Genomic DNA, 21003 nt, shown 5'->3' on the forward strand with positions numbered 1-21003 from the left:
CCAAAAAAAAAGCCCAAACCCAAAAAAACCTAATCAAAAACCCCAACCCACATAACCAATCAAAACCAAAGGAAACCCCTCAATGTGTAAGGGCTTTCCTTTTTTCTATCAAGCTAGGCCAATCAAGAAGCATTATATAATGGGAATTGGGAAAAATGAAGATATCCAAACGACAGATCACTTGGATTTTCTAATCTGCTGCATAATTGAATGAAGAAAGGGAAATATGGAGCACAATTAAGACACTGAAATGATAGTTATGTTTCAACTCAACAATTTTCAGTTAGATGGGATATGAATCTAGAATTCTTAGATTTAGAGTTCAGAATTTTATCAGTACCTGAATTTTTCTTTTCCAGTTCAAGTGCAATAAAACCCTCACCTTTCCGGGATTAAAGAATTCAAAAAATGGAATTTCCAATGCTCAAAAGCAAATCCCAACATCAAACTTCTACCTTCTTCAAGCTCCTGTTGCCATCTAATTTAGATCCAAACCTGTATCCACCTACAGAAACGACAGCTTATTTTCCTTTCTAGGTACCTTAATTTATTTTTAAACTGTGTCTATGGTCTTCAAAAGGCTTAGAAAAATTAGGCTGTAGGCTTCTTACTGTTTCTCAGATGTTTCTTTCCGAAGTTCTCGCATGCTTTAGGTGTTTTAGTGACATGAAGGTATCAAAATAGCTAAGCTGCCTGAAAGCTTCTAATAGCCACAGAAAAATTAGATCTAAATTAATATTTCCTTATTGCTTTCCTTATTTTCTCTAAGTCTAAGGTGCTGCCCTTGGCTGCTCATCACCACTTTTGTTCTTGTAGAATGACACAGCACCACATCTTCAGCCGGGTGTAAAACGCTTAGTGGTATCAACCCACTGAAAAAGGAACAAGTGGTTTTATTCCCTGGTGATGCTAGCCATATACTGTGTCCTGTAAGCAGAGCAGGGGAGTAGCCAATTGTTACAAATCTGTAGACAAAATGGAAGATTTGTTCTTTTGCTCACAATATGTCTTAATAGCCTCAGCAACCGACATCTGTCATCTGCAGAGCAGTGCCCAGTATTGGTATGAGCTCACTCAGCTAACATTATCCTGTCACTCGGCTGTCCATCACTTATGGCTCTCCTTCAAGTGTTCCCCCGAGAAGAATCCCTGTACCTTCATGGGAGCTGAATACCTCCCACAGTCTGCTATAAAATTTGTTGCAATGAATTTCCAAAGCACTGTGGATTTGAATGATTTCTGTCTCATTTACTTTTTTGTTCTGGGGAGCTGAAATACTTTCTTGTCAGCCTTAGAGAGCTACCAAGATGCGCTCTGTACATCAGCAGCAGAACAGGTTCTTCCTGTCTGACATGCCTTGTGCTTTCCACACAATGTCAGGCTATTCCTTGTTGGAGCTTAGGGATCGCCTTTATGTATGGACAGTGCAACGAACTCCTTAATACAATTGACTTTTGGGGACAGCAATGTAAATAACCAAAATAACACATTCTCCAGCATATTTCCCTGTCCCACACAGACTGAAAAGGAGGATATACATCTCAGCTCAGCAGAACTCCAAATAAATAAAATGGACAAAATGTAATGTGTTAAGTGCTGTAAGTAATAATATTCTTCACTGACACTCCACCTAAAGATTTCAGTAGGATTCACAAGCTCCATAAAGCTGGCAAAACTAAAATGCAGCTGTTTCTGGCATGAAGCATTACATTTACATACTTGAATTGATAATGGAGCTTGTATTTAAAGAAGTAACCCCCACTAAGGTTGCCCATTATTAAAATTCCATGCACTACATTGAGCTATTAGGGGTTACTCAGCAATAACTGCTTTGGAACATGGCCAAAGAAACATTTATTAGAATCATGTTTTCCACCACTGTTTAAAAACACAACCCTGAAATTTGTTATCAGGAAGGTCAAAAGCCATCACAATCAGTTGATTTGAAAAGAAGCCTTAATTCTGTGAAGGTTCTCTAACAGCCAGGAATCATGCTCCTCTTCAGAAAGGCATCAAAAGACTGTGAGCTAGAAGCAATAAAATACTCTACGTTACCTGTACTGCAGTTCTCCATCGCAAAGGAATCTACAGCCGCTATGCTCTTGTTCCCATGAGCAACATACTCCACTGAGATCCGAAATGGTTTCTCTAGATGTCCAACTCTCCTTTGAAGCAGCACCCATCTGGTTTCACCATACAGTGAGAGGAAAGAACAAAGAAGAGCGGTAAGAAAGGCTACTTTACAGGGACCACATCCCCCAGAGCTGCAGCTCCACACAGAACTAGTCACAGCATGCTTCCTACCACAACTCTCACTCCCCTCACGGTGCTCCATGGTCAGGGCCTTTGCCTCCCATGGATTTTGCAACAGCGAGCTTCTAAGCACCAAGAGTTTCACCAAGTTGAGGTGTGGAAAACCCAGCTAAACAGTAGCTTATTGCTTTCTTCTGTCACACTTCCACGCTCTCAGATTTCCCACAGATGTCTGCCTGCTGTTTAAAAGAAGCCTAACTTTCTTTGCTTTCTTTGCGAAGCAAGCTGTGGAATCTGCACTGCACATGCACATCCCCTCTAAATATCACTCCTGCTTCTCACCGGTGAAGTTTCTTAATCGCTCAGGCAATAAACCAGCCTTCCAGGGCTTACACAATAGCTGTAATTCCCACCACCGTGCGGCTGGTTGAGGTAACATGCTTTGCTTCTCATGCAGCTGGCTGGAATGTCCACACCTGCATGAAGCACTATAACTACAACATGCCACTTCTCCTCCTCTCATCTCCTCCTCCTCCCCCATGGCTCCCAAACAAACAAAGTCCTACCATGTTAATTAAGGACCTAAGGAACTGGATTAGGATTAGCAACCCTGGAGACTGACATCAATGCTCCAAGTGTTTCAACTTAGCCTGCTTGCTGCCAAGAGTAAATGAGAACAAGAAGTCTCTAAGAGCGCGATTTACTCTGAGACATGAGAAGACATCATCCCGTGCTTTATGGGTTTGTGCTTATACATGGGGTGTGCACAAGAACACATTTTTCTTGGGGAAAGGAACCCACTGTAACAGATGTTCTGAATACAAGAAACTACACAGTTTATCTGGCATCCATAACAACAACCTCTTTTTCCAAAAGTATGTCAAGATCTGGATGTTATCAGGTTAAGACACACTTCTGAAAGGATCTACAACAACATATGTGAATGACATCTGCACCAACCAACCATCACTTGTGTGTGCTACAAGCATGAATCAATCCCAAATAGCAGATCCTATACTGCTACCTGCTAGAATACTTTGCTCCATGTTTATCTCATCAGGGACACAACAGTGTCATTATAACCCGCTGAACCGGCCAAATTTCCCAGCAGGCAAGGAAGCTGCCAACAGGTATGTTAAGGACCTGCAGAAAAGCCCTCAGCAGGAGCTGCTTAAAGACCCTGCCAACAGGTAACACATTTCAACTTGCAACTCGAAAACAAACACTGCTTTTTAACGATTTACTTGGTTTCTTCCTCCCTCCTTTTTCAGCAAGAAAAGTGAAACTAGAATGCTAAGTTTCATTTTTTGTTTACAGTTATTTTCATTCCCACATCTCATCTTCGGACTTCTATGCTCAAGGTTCCTGCTTACGGAAGGGGATGTTGGCATTCTCACTCTCTTTCTGTCCTCCTTCCCCACTAGATAAATCTGCTGTTACTGCAATGAAATAAAGTAAAGCACTGAGAGTACTTTAAATGCCTAGCTTCTGTGTGTGTTATTTCTTTTCATGTCATCTCAAGTTAGGCATATTATAGGGATTAGAGGATTTGAATTTCCCTACAAATAGAGTAGAAATCCACCCTAGATTTAATTTTGATTATGAAATACAGAAGCATCTGTATGTCATGAAAATCGTTCTCCTCAGCTTCGGAAGACTGATGGATTTTAATTCCAAGTGCGCTGTGGCTCTCAACAATGATTTCCATTTCTGCGCTACTGCTAACCCTCTGGATAAATGTGCCAGAAGTTTTAAGAATTGCTTTTCTGAGTTACTGGTGCAATAACTTTAGTTTGAAATTCTCAGGCCTCTCATAGTTTACCACAGAAACTTTATTAACTCCCAGAGTGGTTGCCAGGCAGGTATTTTATATCACCACAATGCATGATTGGAAAAAGCAGACTCACTCAAGTCCAGATTCATTACAAAATACACTCACATTTTGTGGTACAAATTTCTACAATAGGCTGTCTGAGAGTCAAAGATTCATGTGAAAAGAAATCCCAACTATCAGCCTCTTTCTTCAGAGACACAAAAATAAATAAACTAAAGATTATGCTAACTGGTGGATTTATCAGGAACATTAAAAATAGCCACTGGGTAGTAGAGACCCACAGGCAAATTTGGATGGGAGTCAATCCTGCTGTCATTTTGTGGCAGAACAGGGTCTCTGATCTCCAGACCTTCCCATATAATATCCTGTATTTAACAGACCCATAGTGAAGGCTACCTGGCAGCAGCAAGACCTACTTCAGCATAACAGATATGCCTTAGATGTTAAGTAGTAGTAGCTTTATTAAATTTGTATCAGAGGCCTACATGTTACAAATCTAATTTTAGAAAATGTTTTTGCAATCACTTCAGTGTTTTTTTTATCTTTTGAGATATTCAGGGAAATATTACACGTAGAACCTCTTCATAAATCATACTTAACCAATCTCATAGCTTTCTATGCCAAGAAGATTGGCTTGGTTAATGAGGGGAGCAGTGGATGTTGCTTATTTTGACTTTAGCAATGTTTTCAGTGCTGTCTCCCACCCTATCCTCAGTGAGAAAATGATGGAAGTACAGACTATGGGAGTGGACAGTGAGGTGAACTGAAAACTAGCTAAACTGCCAGGCTTAGAGGATTATCATCAGTGGTATGAAGTCCAGCTGGAGGCCAGTCACTAGTGGTATACCTCTGACAATCACTAGTGGTAGATCTCTGGGCCAAAAGTGGGGCCAATAATGTCTTCTGTCCTCATTAATGACCTGGATAATGGCACAGACTGCAGCATCAGCAAGCTTCCAGCCAAACTGGGAGGAGTATTTGATACACAGGACAGTTGGGCTGCCACTGAGAGAGGCCTTGACAGGCTGGAAATCTGGGCCAACAGGAGCCTCATAAAGTTCAACAAAGGGAAATGCAAAGTGCTGCCTCTGGGAAGGATCCACCCCATTTACCAGCACAGCCTGGAAAGTGCCTTTGCAAGACTCATGGGTCCCGGTGGACAAATGCTGAACATGAGCTAGCAATATGTCCCCAGTGGCAAGGAAGGAAAATAAGTTCCTGGGCTGCACGGGGATGATTCTTCCTCTCCATTCAGCACTGGGGAGACACATCTGGAATGCTTGGAGATACTCGAAACGTGATATGGTTCTGGGTAACCTGTTTTAGTTCACCCTGCACTGAGCAGGGAAGCTGGCCTAGTCAATCTCAGAGGTTCCTTCAAACCTCGACTATTTTGCAATTCTGTGAAACATGGGTCCCAAAAGCAAATTACAGCAGATAACAGATTGCTCCTGTTATCCTCTGCATAACCTCCAAGCACTCTACAGAGTGATGAATCAGCCTGGTAAATTGACAACTGCAAGGGCAAAGTCACCAGTTACTGCACGCGTAGCTATCATCTTGACACAGCCTTCAACAGCAAAACCTTTTTTTAACACAGCACTAGCTATAATGACCATGATAATCACTCTAGATACTGCCTCAAGCAATAAAAAAGACCACAGTTTAACATTTTAATTTAAACCTTTATGATGTACAGCAACATGTTATACTGCATTGTTTAGGCACTGCTCAGTGTCTTGATACAGCAAGCCAGATCCACCCAACAGGACCTTCACTGAAGTTACAGTAAGAAAGAAGTCGGCTCAGATGTCTTTAATCTGCAGTATAATGAGATTCGGACAGAAGCTAATAACACTGTGGTCTTCAGTGACAGAGCAGCTCAAAATCCTAGATCCAAGTACTTACAAACTCTAGAAAAGTTCAGACCTGGGTATATTATCTAGAGACAATTTGTTGCTTAAAAGAAAGCCTAAGCAACACCCAGAGTTTGTCTTACAAGGCTGTATTGGTTTTCTCCAAAAGAGGAAATGCATCTGACAGACCTGAACACTGTTTTTCTCCACAATGGGCCTTGCACAGCCGTGCAAGGGTTATGTGTTAGATCCCGAGCAAACCAGAGCACTTCTCTGTAACTTAACCTTTCTTAAACCGCCCGTCCATGAATCAATTTGCCAGGTACCAGGTTTTGCTACCTGGCTTCTATTTCACATGTAGTTATCCAGTTTCAGAAGCCATAGTCCAGTTTGCATGGAAATTTAATTTCCAAGAGATATTTATAGTTCAGATACTCTTTGGTTGTTCCTGCAATGTGCAGCTCCAGGAGGAACACATTCCTGATTAATTCTAATCAATACACTAATGCATTAGATACCATTTTGCATGCTCCTCTGGGTAAAGCCAGCACTAATTAACTGCTAGAACTCACAAGTAAAATCTCAACCCAGAACACTTGCACCCTGCATTTGTCTGTCTTCATGGATAAGTGATTTTGAATCCAATTAACACACACATACTCACAGGGTGCTCTTTCATCCTGCTAAAGAGAGGTTTCAAAGCATTCAATTCCAGCAAGATTTGGGACTTGACATCCCATGTACAGCAACCATTTTTGTGACATCTATCTACATCTGGAAGGTAGAATTAAGTTCCTTGCTATCAGCCAGCCTCATCACCTGTGTTGCCACCTACAGTACAGTGCACTGTAGGTTTGCACCAGCCCCTAGGCATAAGTTAAGTTTCACCCAGAACATTATCCCAGCCTAGCTTGGATCAAGCCACTGCTTTCTCACATTTAGAGGCCAATTCGAAAGGAAAAGTCTTTGATGTATGAGAAGAGGATGGAAACAATTATTAAAAACCAAAGAAGCAAACTTAAAATCCTGTTGTCTTGGATATAGTAAATGAGGCCAAAATGCATTTGAGCTGTGGCATGGGAAATGGAGAGCTGCATGGCCCCTCCTGGGTCACAATTCAGCATGTGCACTCCCAGCAGCTATTAATAGGAGGCTGAGGGAAGAAACGAACTTCAAACTATCTCCTCTCCTTAAGAAAAAAGCTCTCCAAATGCAAGCTGCATTTTGCTCTCTCATCTCCACTTGCCACAGAAAAAAACCCTGTGGAATTTAATAGACTTCTCATACCTAACTTGAGTTACTGTGTAATTTTATTTCTCCAGGTCCAGGCTCTCTCCCATCTAAAACACTCCTATTGTTACCAAAACTTATCATGGTATGCCTGGGAGGAAAGCACAATCTATCTTGACAAGAACTTAGTTTTATCTCTTTGGTAAAAGATTCAGCAATCTTTGGGGAATAACAAACTTAAATAGCAATAACAGCAGCTGCATCAGAGTATTTCACATCAAAATCCACCTGCGACCCGATAAAGGTAGGGAAAAAATTAGAAGCTGATTTTTGAGAATGAAACCTTGTTAAGGGCAGAATTAAAAACTATCAGTAGGAATCTAAAAGAGAATTTTTCCCCTTTACTAGATGAATTGATGAAAGAATGTAACTTTCTCCATCTCGCATGCCACTCACTGCACTGTTATATAGGAGTTTATAAGAGGTTTTAATCTCGCCTCCATACTGCTCCGGACTTTTTTTCCTTCAGCAATCAATGGGCACTGCAAAAAGGAAGAAGCAGACCAGACCTTTTCAGGCTGCAGCAAAAAGCAAATGAAAAAAATGCTTTCAAGAAGCCCATACAATTCTAAGAGACAGAAGGAGAAAACAAAATGACCCATGAGGCTGTGTAAATTCTTCTCATTAGTTTAAACAATACAATACACTGTCTTGCAATTAATTTTAATCATCAACTTTGAATTAATATCCATTTACCGATTTTAAAATTACTTAAAAGACATCAGAGCCTGAACTTGACACATGATGATACAGTCTTGAGAAAGATCTACCTTCTAAAATGGTAACAAATAAAAGTACTGTATTTTAATGCAAGAGATTACTTAGCATTAAGGGGATAATTCTTGATGTGCAAACCTGCAGTGTAAACGCTCTTGCTCATGCCTCATCCTAGTTAATAAGAGGAAGAAAAATGGTACACATTTTCTCCTATTGATTTAATGCCAGCGGTCTTTGTACCCTTCTCTATGGCCTTTTGCATAAGCAAGACAGAACAGTTAGTGATAGGTTAAATACAGTTAAGACCTTTATTAGTGTCATTTGAGCAGACCTTTAACATTCCTGTGACTGGTTCCAAGAATGCTTCTCTGCCCTTTCCTCACACTATAAAGATTAAATAATTGTAATTATTTCCTTTCCTTTCACTCTTTTAATGCTTCCAAGATAAAATTAATAACACCACCACTGCCCATAGAAAATACTCTGCAATTCTGCTAGGTCTGACCAATGAGTCAGGCACGGTGTGTCTGTTCCTTCCCTGGAACAGGAGACTAACAAAATCTGGGCTTCAAACTGCAATGACATGGCCTCACACATGCTTGGAAGGAAGCTAACTCTACCCATCTTTTAAGATTGCAACACTGGGCTCTTTTGCGCAGCTGCTCTACTTTGAACTGGACAAACTGGGAGATGGAGCCAGAAGGTGGCAGGTCTCTTGTCCCAGGGAACAAGTGATAAGACAAGAGGGAACAGCCTCAAGCTGTGCCAAGGGAGGTTTTGACTGGATATTGGGAACAATTTCTTCCCCAAAGGGCAGTCAGGCATTGGAACAGGCTGCCCAGGGCAGTGGTGGAGTCACTGTCCCTGGAAGTGTTCACAAACTGTGTAGATGAGGCCCTCAGTGACATGGGTTAATGGTGGCTTAGCAGTGCTGGGGAATGGTTGGACTGGATGATATTAAAAGTCTTTTCCAACCTTGTTGATCCTATGATTCTATATCACAATATGGCAGAAACTGCTTTAGGTTTCAATGAGACACAAGTAGCCCATAAAGGATATTATTCTGTTACACTTACTCTTAAGTAACAATGAAAATTTGCATTGATAACAGAATCTCATCCTATATTTAGAGCATACTGTAAGACAACACAACTACTCTACATGGGCAAATTTATTTAAATGGCAGAATATAAAACCTACCAAGAAAAACCAAATACCTATTTTTCCTGTTAACTTTCAGAGAGTTTAAAATGTTAACTTTTTTTGGTAACTACTTCCTGAGTGTCACTTTGAAAAATCACTATTACGAAGATTTGGCTTTACTAACCTGGTTAAAGTAAATTCCCTCCTTTGAAAATGTGAAGACATACATTTGAGTGCTGTAAAGAGTTGAATCAGCAATTAAATCTAGTTCTTGTGATCACAAATGAGAATCATAGAATAGTTAGGGTTGGAAAGGACCTCAAGATCATCTACTTCCAACACCCCTGCCATGGGCCGGGACACCTCACACTAAACCATCCCACCCAAGGCTCTGTCCAACCTGGCCTTGAACACTGCCAGGGATGGAGCATTCACAACCTCCCTGGGCAACCCATTCCAGTGCCTCACCACCCTTACAGTAAAGGACTTCCTCCTTATATCCAATCTAAACTTCCCCTGTTTAAGTTTTAACCCGTTACCCCTTGTCCTATCACTACAGTCCCTAATGAAGAGTCCCTCCCCAGCATCCCTATAGGCCCCCTTCAGGTACTGGAAGGCTGCTATGAGGTCTCCAGGCAGCCTTCTCTTCTCCAGGCTCAACAGCCCTAACTTCCTCAGCCTGTCTTCATACGGGAGGTGCTCCAGTCCCCTGATAAACCTCATGGCCCTCCTCTGGACTTGTTCCAGCAGTTCCATGTCCTTTTTACGTTGAGGACACCAGAACTGCACACAATACTCCAGGTGAGGTCTCACAAGAGCAGAGTAGAGGGGCAGGATCACCTCCTTCGACCTGCTGGTCACGCTCCTTTTGATGCAGCCCAGGATACGGTTGGCTTTCTGGGCTGCGAGCGCACACTGAAGCCAGCTCATGTTAAGTTTCTCATTGACCAAACCACCAAGTCCTTCTCTGCAGGGCTGCTCTGAATCTCTTCTCCACCTTTTAATGGAATCTAATACAGAGACCTTGGAGGAAAGAGCACAGAACTGCAGAGGGATTCAAAGACAATGAAATTATGTATTATGGTGGAGGGCAAGAGTCTTTCCAACAGAGTAATCTGGCACCTTTGCACTAGAACATAACCCACTAAAAATGGCAGGGCTAAGAGACTACTGCAAATGAAAATACAGTAGAGCTGAACAACTTTCACAGAGGAATATGTTCACCTAGCACGAGACTCTCCTTTCTGTTCTCCAGGTAAACCATGCAAAGTGGAACTTCCTTCCACCTCTTGAGAAAGTTCATGCTTAGAGGCACTCCTGGGATGCTACAATTAGTAACCTTATCCACAGTGTGGCATCAGAACTGATGTGAAAAGAATAGCTCAGCATACTTTTCTGATTCACAATGGCTCTTTAGTGTCACCTCCTCTTGTAGTCCTCTCCCTGTTTGCAGATAAGCTTGATTACACTTCCTTTAATGGAACTAGCACTGCCAAAAAATGAGGTTTCACTGTACGAAACCAAATTGCAATAACTGCTGGCAGCATGTAAGCCAAGGCAATCCCATGAATGCTTCACATCCACAGAAACCATTACATCTTTAGATGCTTCTACAGACCTCACAGCCCTTTAGCAAAGAAATCAAACACCTCATTTTTCAGGTGGGTCAAAAGGAGGCACAGGAAGGTTGTATGACTCATCTAGTCAATAACTAGATGGTAGAACTAGGATCAAGGATAAAGTTTCCTGATTCTTATTCCTATGTCCTAATCCACTGCATCATGCTGCTTCTGATGAGGGTAATTAAATTTTGTGCTTTGGGAGTTATTTAATTGTCTTTGAGGTTCAAAAGGAAATTTCATCTTTTCAGCCCAACATGTGGCACTGCTTAGGTGTGCCAGAGAGCAGCTTTCATTCTTTACTTGAATGCTGAAAGTAAAAAATCTAATCTTAATTACAGCCAAGTACAGGGAAGGCTTCAGAAACACAGGCTGTCTTTTCAAAAGGAACAGTAGTGGCAACGTGTTCTCCAGGAACCGAGTTCTCAATAGCCATGTCTGGAGACCAATTAAAGTGGGATTTTTACCTCAGCACTCAGCAATGGCTCTTCACAGCACGGCTAAAGGGAAGTACAACTATTGCACTGCTCACCATCTACATGGTGGAAAAAAAAAAAATAATCAAGTATTTTAGGTTCAAAGGCTGAAAGAGCAGATGAGAGGGAAGGATTTACTCAAGAGAACAGCTGTTCTCTTTAAGCATAACTCTGTATTCTTTAGGGATATGTTGCAATTATCTAGCGGCTTTAATAACCTAGACTTCAAAATAAGGTATCAGTATATTCGAAAGAAGATTAAGGACTAGATAAAGGACTGTCTGGATCATAAGGTTCAGAAGGATTTACAAGACATCTACTTCCAAGCATTTCTGCCCACTATAAGACAGTCCTAAACCTCCTGTGAGAGGTTCCTAAAATCAAACCCCATATAATGCTGTCTGGCTAGAAAAAAAAATTGCCTGACTGGATTTCAAAGATTCCCAGAAACCAGAAAGGCTGGCAGGTAATCCTCAGCAAATATCACCATAACTACAACTGTTCACTGTGTTTGCCTACAGCGCAGAGGTAAGCCTATGACTGCGTTGGGTATGGGGTGAGCTATAGGCAGTGCAAAAATCAGAATCATGAAATTGTTTGGGTTGGAAGGAATCTTAAAGCTCTCTCAGTTCCAAACCCCTGCCATGGGCAGGGACACCTTCCACTAGACCAGGTTGCTCCAAGCCCCGTCCAACCTGGCCTTGAACACTGCCAGGGATGGGGCAGCCACAGCTTCTCTGGGCACCCTGTGCCCCCGCCTCAGCACCCTCACAGGGAAGAATTTCTTCCTAATGTCTCATCTACATCTACCCTCTAAATCAAACATAATGAAAAATACAAAAAATAAATATCTCCCATAAAACTGTGCAATACAGAAGATGCCTGTACATAAGCAAGGAGTGTCTATACATAAGGGAGTGGTGATATGAGAGGAAATTGCAAGGATGAAGAAGAACGATGGACTTTTTGACAACCAACTTCCAATTTAATTTGCTTCCTTCAAACATTTAGGAAGCACCTGAATGGGGAAAGATGAGGCTTGGAATGAAGAAAGGTTGTGTCCATTACTGCTTACAAAGCAGGTATTCTAAGAGTCACCCTGTTGGGGAAAGGGCCTTTGCATTGTATGGCTCAACTTTGAATAAAGAAAGACAGTCACTCTCTTGGTTCTTAACAGAACTATCACCTGGTCAGCGTGCTCAAAGAACTGGAACTTGGGAGGCTAGCATCTACTTGTCAGAGCAAATGGCACGTCAGAAGTCAGAAAGACCACGTCACTTCACAACTGAAATGTCACCTTTATCAAGAGAAACACCATGAAAGTGAAGTCTGCACAGCTTTCAGCAAAGCAGCAGCCACAGCAATGCTCTCAGTTGATAACAATGTCCTCACCATCTTACCTTGTCTGGAACATATATGACAATAACATCTGCTGTATATGTCCAAATAGAAGAAATGCTGCCTGCACTCATGTCTAATTTTCGCCACATGTACTGAGCCACTGATCTAATATCGCTCATTTGGTATTGCATATTCTTGAGAAACAGAATCATAGCAGAGCATGCTGAATATCCAGAAGGGAATCTGAGAGTAGCCAAACACATCTGTTGCTGCCTGGAAACACAAGTTTAAGCCACTCTCTGGGATCAAAACTCACCAGAACTTTGAGCACAGAGATGTATGATTTAGCTCAACATACATTTGCCTGGTAGCCTCAACACTTGGTTTACACGCTTCCTTTGAGCATAAATAAGACAAGCCTTGAGAGGGAACACGCATAGAGAACATACTCCACAAGGTGCTCTAGCATAATTTACTGGCTCCTCACAGTTAAAGAAAGAGGTACCTAAACCAAGAAGCTTATTTCCTTGTCTTAATATTGTCGATGAAATTGAAGGTGGTTTTGAATGGTGATTTTAAAGTAGCACGAAAACATGATGAGTATTTTTAGTGTTTACTGATAAAATACCTAGACCTTTTCATGCATTTGCAAACCACAGCAGTCCTACCAAGGCTGTTTGTCTCAGTATCACATTAAGCTGTTTTTTAAATTCAAGTAGTCATCAACTGAAATTCAATACCATTTGGTGGGATAGCTCTTACCTCTAGACACCATTCTGGGAAGGAGCCCAGGAACTGCAGCAACCTGGAAAGCTCAGAAAAATGAGCTTGGCCTCAAAGAGCAAGTCTCGCTTGCAAGCTCATCCACATAAGACAGAGACTGGAAAGAAAACCATTACATGATTCCCTGGCAACAAAGAAATGGGGAGAATGGTCCCTGCTATGATATTCCAGTGTGCCTCTAGAAACATTTTGACATTTCTGTGAAATGGTGTAAAAAAGTGTACTTGGTGCCCAAGGATACCATAAAGCTTCGTTAAGTTAACAACACCCAGCTCAGTGAAAAAGCCAAAATTAATCCAGGCCCCATTCCTGACTTAAACCCTATTTTGAACATGAAAATGAAACTGAAAAAGGGTGAGTTTGCTATCTGAACCCACAACAACCTTTGAGCACTTCAGCAAAGGCTGCAGGTATGCCAAGCATCCATGCAGGGTACTTATTGCCGACTCACCTACTGGTAGCATAAACTGGGTAGCAACACGAAGGCTGCGTTTCCTGACACTAATCATCTCTTTCATATCACATCAAGAGTTACAATCAAGAGTTACACATCAAGAATTACATTTTTCAATGTAATATCTTCTAGGCCTGTTTCCTTGCTGTTCCTCATCTCCTGAAAAGAATACGACACAATCAGAGTGCTACAAGCTGATAGGAAAGACAGCAAACCTTCCAGCCCTTTCTTTCCTCCCTCCCTGCTTTGCCACAAGGGCTGCCTGAATGTTTGCTTCAGAGAAGGATTTTGCCTTTTTCATCAAAATTCAGATTTATTGACCCTCCAAGTCTCACAATGACCTCTATTTTCCCTAACAAACATAACCACAAAGCTCTCAGGCTCCATATCTGCCAAGAACAATCAATACTGTTGAATAAAAACCAGCCTGTGGACCACAGTGGCCCTTGCCTCTGCCTTGCTTAACGGTTTTGTGCAGTTTCAGCTTATTCTTGGATGAACCAGCTCCTGGGTAATTAGCACTTCAGGTGCTCCTGTTTTTATGGGTAAACTGCCTCAGTATATATCAAACTCTAGACACTAGGAGGTTAAAGCTGCCCGAGTCTGTGGGATATGAAGGGATCAGCAACGGGCTGGCAGCAATTGTGTTTTAATCAGTAACTCCATCTCCACCACAGCCCTACCAAATACATCCAGATTAGCCACTGCCAGCTACCTCCCAGCTTTGCCATTAGCCCACACTAGAATGACTTTCTGTTGGTTAAATGCATTCATCTGACACAGTGTCAAACTCTTCTGGACAGTAGTTCAGAAATCGGCTGAATACAAGGATAAGGAAAAACAATGGGTACAGGAAGGTCTGTCAAGAAAGGCTATGGGAATACTGGAGTTTCTGTGGACTTCATGAGGCTTTCAAGTTTTAACAAGGACTGCAACAGCAATTTAGCCTTTCCACTGCAGTTCCAAGGCAAGAGAGAAATATGAGGCTGCAGAGCAACCCCTGGCCTGAGGCCTTCTGAATTAGTGCAGACCCCTCCAAACACCGTTTAACTACAGCACAATTCCAAGAGGCTCTTGCCTCTATGTGCTACTTTAAAAAACAGTGCAGAATGTAAAAATAATGACCTTTTGACCTAGTCATATTTTACATTCACTTGTAGTTTAGGTCATTGAGAATAATAGAGAATTAGGATGTCTGGTCTTGTAGGTAAAGTGAATTTAGTCCAAAGAGCCTAAGAGCAGCCTTTCCCTCACCCCCTCCCTTTCTCTTCCTTTGGAAACTGAGACAACACACTAAAAGTCACAGCAAATTCTCTTCATTAGCTCTATCTAGCAAGTGGCTGTGTTTGAGATTCACATCTACAGAAAAGGCCCAGAACACGGCACAGATCCATCAACATTTTCAAAGGTGAATGAATAAAGTACTCAGAGAGCAGAGCAGCTGTTCCAATTATAGCATTAGCAGCCTGAGCCCTAAGCACTCAGTGCTCCTGGAAGCCCAGAGGTGGGTAGGGCACAGAGCCATCTCTATGGATTCTAATTAAAAGATGAAGGCCAATTGCACATTCTGAGCAAGCAGGCAGCAAATGCTCTGGTTGCAGTTGGTCATTTTCTGTTTCAGCTTTCCAGATTTTTAGGTTTGCTTTGCAAACGTGAACAAACCCCTTGCAGAATATGCCAAGTACGAGCAACTCCAGCATTCCCACCCTGCTCTTTTACATATTTTGCAAGGCCTACTTCATGAAAAAAGGAAAAAAATTAAGTGCCTTCTCCTCTCCTGTCCTACTTTCACAGAGACAAGTTTGTATCCTGAGGCACTCAGTGGATGCAAAAAGTTCATTTCTAAGCAGGTAATGTCCCACGTAAATCATTGCTTCATCACAACAAGAGAAACTGAATCTATGTGTTACATTTCATGCCTGCTGATGCAAACCATGTAAATTCAAGAACTCGCCTTAGAGCTTTTTGTAGTCAGACATCTAAGTTCTCAGGTAACAATGATTATACAGAAAAGAATGGAATTGGCTGAAAAGCACACACAAAGATTCCTCCCTTGAGGGAATTTCTGTTCAACCCCACACAACTGAGCAGACAAACCAAATTCAATTTTACTAAATTCTGACAGAACAAAAAAAGTCAGTTTTATTCCTCTGACCATATTGATACACAAGCATAACGTAGCTACTTCTGGAATGAGACCTGCCAGTGTAGCACTATTATGTAATGTAACCTCCTGAGCCTCAACAGGAGGTGTCAGGGAAAGGCACTCTGAAGTCCTCAACATACCACTCAAAAAACCTTCAGATATCCACTCACTATGAAAAGTGGGAAAGCAGAGATGCAACACATAGGAGTCCACTGTAAGACTGCTAAAGGCTCACACAAATTACAGCCTGAGGTTAAAGCAGTGGATGTGGCAAGCTGAACAGCAACACTTCTAGGATGGATGGGGCATGCCCTTTTCTGCTAGAAGCCCTGAACTGTCTCCACAAACACCCCACCTCCAGTTAACTCAGACATGAGTTCTGCCAGTAGAAGAAAGATTTCTCAACCCTGCAGCCACACAAGGAGGAACAGCTTCCAAATACCTTGATAAGGAGATGTTAGATGAATAGCTTAGGTAATGACAGTACGGACTGGAGCATCTGACAAGTCAAGGATGAGAGAGTTGAGACAGTTTAGCCTGGAGAAGAGAAGTCTCAGGTATCATCTTGCCAGTATGTACAAATGCCCTGCTTTGGCTCTGCTTTGGGCTGGACTATATGATTTCCAGAAGTGCCCCTCAACCTCAATCATTCTGTGAACCTGCAAAGGTAGAAGATGCTCCACAAAGATCTCTGTCTTCTCTGCTGTTTTCTTTAGCAAAGCCTCCTGAATTACTGGTGCTCCCTGATCAATGGTACTGGAGGCTCAATAGCAGCCATATCTTCAAGTTTTCTTTATCAGCTATAGACTCAGAGCTTTGGTTGAATGAACCTAACTTGCACTGAAACAGGATACATGTATAAGAAAATGCATATTATTATCAGTTTATTGAAGTAATCTGTGCTTTGCTCCTGCTGATGTAGACCTCGAAAATGCAAAGAGCTAGAAAATCATCATAAGTTATCAATGAAGCTTCTGTCAGATATTTCACACCTTGCTCCCCTCTGAAATTAATTGCAGAGTGAAAGAAGCATTTTCCTGTTAAATGTGCAAAAGTTAGTAAGTCTCAAGCAGCTACTCTCTGGAGAGAAACACTTCAGACCCTATTAGATATTCTGCTCTGTGCTTCGTTTACCTTGCACTTTGTTTTTCTGGCCACTATTCTCTAATAGGGAAGAAAGAAAGGAGAAAAGGTTGTTTCTCATCATTACTCATCATTAAATGTTGCAAACCTTCGTCCCCTCTGAAATTAATTTGGAAACAGGGCACTGGAGAACATGGGCAGATCATATCCAGGACAGAAAGCTCATCTACTGGTCAGATGTCAAAGAGCAGGAGCCAGTGAGAAGGACAAAGGGGGAGGTGGAGAACCATAGCATTGGCAAGCAATGTATCAGAGTATAGACAAGCACATGGATAAGAGCAGGGTGGCCAAAATCCATTCAGTAGCACTGCCTCAAACACAGTGCCCCAGAAGCAGCCAAGCCTGTGACCACACTCTCACTGCACAGTAGTCTGTGGTTCACACGAGATGGGAAACGAGGTGCTCGCTGAACACTTCTGGATGAAAACAACTGTGTAGTGCAAAACAAACTAAACAGTGTATTTGAAGACTTGAAGACCAGCATGGACTGACTCTAGCTCTTCGTGAACTCCTGCCTCAGCCTTGCATTGTTTTCCCTTTCCTTTAGCCCTTGGGATGCCATGGCACAGCCATGAGTCAAGAGCAGAACATCACTCTCTGTTCTGTTTGGCATTCTCTAAAGGGCACCAGGAAACCCATGAAACATTTGTGGAAGAGAGCAACTGAAAAACAGTGATCTTTCTAGGGTGGAAAACTGACTGCCACAAATTACAGTCCAGAGGAGACCTCAGCTGCTGTACTTTTCCTGAGATAATCTTTCTGAATAATGCTGTACTTACAACCTTCCCAGAAATATCTGTTAATATCTGAGAGAGCACAGACCTGAAACTTAGAGGTGTGAATCAGAACTCCCATCTAAAAATGCCTGAGGAAAAAAATACTATACCAAACAGAGGTTTAACAGGGAATTTCAACACCATCATTTTCTGGGAAATGGGGGGATGGAGATGGGGACCCATGAGAAAGGAAAAGAAAAAAGAATGGAGACAAGGTGAAGGCAGCAGATTAAAGACAGGACATAGCCTCCTGAAATAAGCAATCTGGGTAGAAATGGGTGAGAGTAGTGAGCTTCAGCTCATTTGAAGAGGGAAAAAAAAATTCCATTACAGACCAGAAAGGCAAAGACTAATGCTTCAGCTCCTGCAGTCCTAGTGATTGTTCCCAGTCTTATGTTCCTAACTTTAAGTCATAACATTTTAACTCAGCCAAAAGCTGATGGTGATCAAAAGCTGCTTGCTTCTAACAGCTTTTTAGAGTCAAAGAGTTCAGCACAGCCAAAGCCTTCTACCCCCTCCTTTTTATTTCTTTTTCTTAACTGTCATGTCTCTAGATTACTAACCCTGATACAGGTTTTCATCCTCTGAGGACAAACTGGACCTGGATGTTGCACTACTGTTTCAGCCAGGTCCCTAAATTAATTCTAAATATGAATTAAAAAGAAATAAATCCTGGTTTTATGCAAAAGAACTACAAAATTCACTTGAGTTCAATAATCCCTCATTTCTAATCTTATCCTAAAGAAAAAGTAATGAGCATTTGTGGATTATGCATCAGCAATAAAGTCAAGATGTCAACAGAAAGGTAGGTACAGGACCAGGGTAGCTGAGGTGACAATCAAAAGAAGTTAGGCAAGGCTCACAGAGAAAGAAAACTTCCAAAGAGAGGAACAAGTGACTCACGCAGACCTAATCACAACAGACAAGGATGATGTTTTCATATTTATGTGATGCTTGAAGTACAAAAGATGAAGATTCACATTCTCCTCCGAGCTATTCCTTCCCCATTTCAGGGTGAAGTCCTCTTGAAAATTATGCTGGGCATCTGTGCAGACTGTAAAGACTAAATCCTTTCCTTGCCACTAAAAACTATTCCTGCATTTTAGGACTAAAACACACTGGCATTGCAGGAAGACATCTCTGAATAAATGGAACACTTAAGTCTTCAAAGGGGGTAGTTCCACTTAATGCATTAAAACCAGCTAAGAAGTGCCAGAAGCATACTGAATGTCTTCAGCCTTTGGGGTCATGCCTGAAGAACGATGAAAAGTGGCATGACTCTGCTGGCCAGCCCTAGGATTACCACCAGCTATGCTCTCTTGTGCCAACCACCACAAGTGGGGCAATGACAAACTCAACAAATATCTGTGCAAGTTTCCCATAAAGTTCAAATTCCCATCTAAATCCTTCTTTCTTATATGAATAGATTTACTGACCCCCAGCCCTAATCCAAACCAAGCTTCTTGACAGGCCCTTTGGAGTGCTGTAACAGAGTTTTCTCCCAAGTTGTTTTTCTTATGCATATTCTCCTCATCTCTCTTCACTTGGATACAGCAGAGAACTACAGCTGAATCATTTCTATTCTGCAGAGGTGGGTTTCTGTGGGAATGATGTATGAAAGCAACAGGTGGCCAGAAAAGCACTTTAAGATGTTCTTTCAGCAAAGCCTGTTAAGAAAGTGCAAACTGACAGTGTGGAGCAGCTGTGCCCAGCCTGTGGCAGACGCTACAACTTTAAACACTCGGCAAAACCTGCCAGCACCAAACTTAACACACACTGGAGAAGTTTTCCTTCAACAAACCCACCAGTAACTCACTAGGGATTCCACTCACCATTTACTGGGAAAAGGACTCCAACAGTATCACTTAAAATTACAGTCTGGTGTGGAATTAGGGATAAAGTCACCACTACCAACAGAATTTATTCTTTCAACCAAACACATTAAAGTTCTCAGCTGCAGATGCAGCCTTCTTTTCAGAGGATGACGAAAGAAAGTTGAACTTGAGTTTCACCTCCTTGATGCTCTTCTGGCAGTGAAGGTGTCCTTTTACAGACAGAGTAGGGATGGGAGAAGACACTCCAAAACATGTTAAAACACATGAAAATTAAGCTGGATACAAACCCAGAATTAGTAAACAGTCACAACTGTTTTTCACCACAGCTTTGCTATTTCGAACTGTGACACTCCACACCAGTGAGAACCAGGTTATTTTCAATATAAGGGAAATTCTAAGAGAAAAGAAAAACATCACAATTATTTATACATATTAAGAGGCACTTGACACATGAGAATTCCCGACTTCCAAAAATTTGTCTTAAGGAGCAAAAAAGAAGCCTTGATGTTAGCATTGTAACAAACAAGCAAAATTAAAAGTAGTAAAATGACACATCAGTGGGCATTTAGCATTATTTGGAGAATTCATTTTGGATGCTTCAGGATTCAAACACATACTAGTAATTACAATTCTTCTAAAGAGATGACTAAATATAGGTATGTGCCTACAAAAGGCTTCAACTTCATTCCACAGAAAAAATCAAAAGAAACTTCCAAACCAGGCAAACCATGAAACTACCAAACTTGGCTTAGGTCTAGATTCCACTAAATCAGATCAAATATTATTAGATATCTATACCCTATTGCATTATAAACAACAATAGTTTCTAATAATATGGCAAGAACCCACACACAATGCTGAGTTTTACAAATCCTTGTTCTTATAGCAACAGCACAATATGGTCTTTGAAAACATGATGTTGTTGGTAGCATTGTGATGCAATTTATTCGTAACTGAATTCTGGCCAGCAAGCAGACGTTGCTCATTTTGCTTTTCCCAGCAACACTTCTCAGCAGAAAACAAACTGCTTCCTCAGGCAAGGACATTTGTACTTTGATCAAAATTCTGTGAAAAGATAATTTTCAACATATTGTTTGATCCCGCCTCTGCTCAAGAACCCGTGCTGTAGGATGAAAAGCAATTTCCTGAGCATAACTTCAGGCTTCACATCACTGACTTCTTTAACGAAAAACTAACGTGGAAAGCTTCAGTATCATTTGTAGCATGCCAAGATACTCCTTTCCAACATTTGTTTGGTGCTTTTCATCCAGAGTTACAAAGGCTCATCCCAAACAGGTGCTGGTTATGAACGTACTGGCGGGCTAGGAAAAAGTTCC

The 21003-nt window shown here is 41.6% G+C and overlaps 1 protein-coding gene across 5 annotated transcripts in view; it reads right to left on the reverse strand.

Annotated features, from left to right (window-relative positions):
• The window catches only part of ALK (ALK receptor tyrosine kinase), a 317234-nt gene that overhangs the window by 108404 nt on the left and 187827 nt on the right, over positions 1 to 21003 (reverse strand). For all 5 annotated transcript variants that reach the window (XR_010612843.1, XR_010612847.1, XR_010612844.1 and 2 more), the window contains one exon: positions 2056 to 2183. Coding sequence is in view for 1 of the 5 variants with exons in the window: in XM_065679710.1 (XP_065535782.1) it covers positions 2056 to 2183 (128 nt within the window). In the remaining 4 variants the exon portion in view is untranslated. The remainder of the gene's footprint in view (positions 1 to 2055; positions 2184 to 21003) is intronic.

Source organism: Lathamus discolor, chromosome 5 (genome assembly GCF_037157495.1).
Source record: "Lathamus discolor isolate bLatDis1 chromosome 5, bLatDis1.hap1, whole genome shotgun sequence".
NCBI classification, from domain to species: Eukaryota; Metazoa; Chordata; class Aves; order Psittaciformes; family Psittacidae; genus Lathamus; species Lathamus discolor.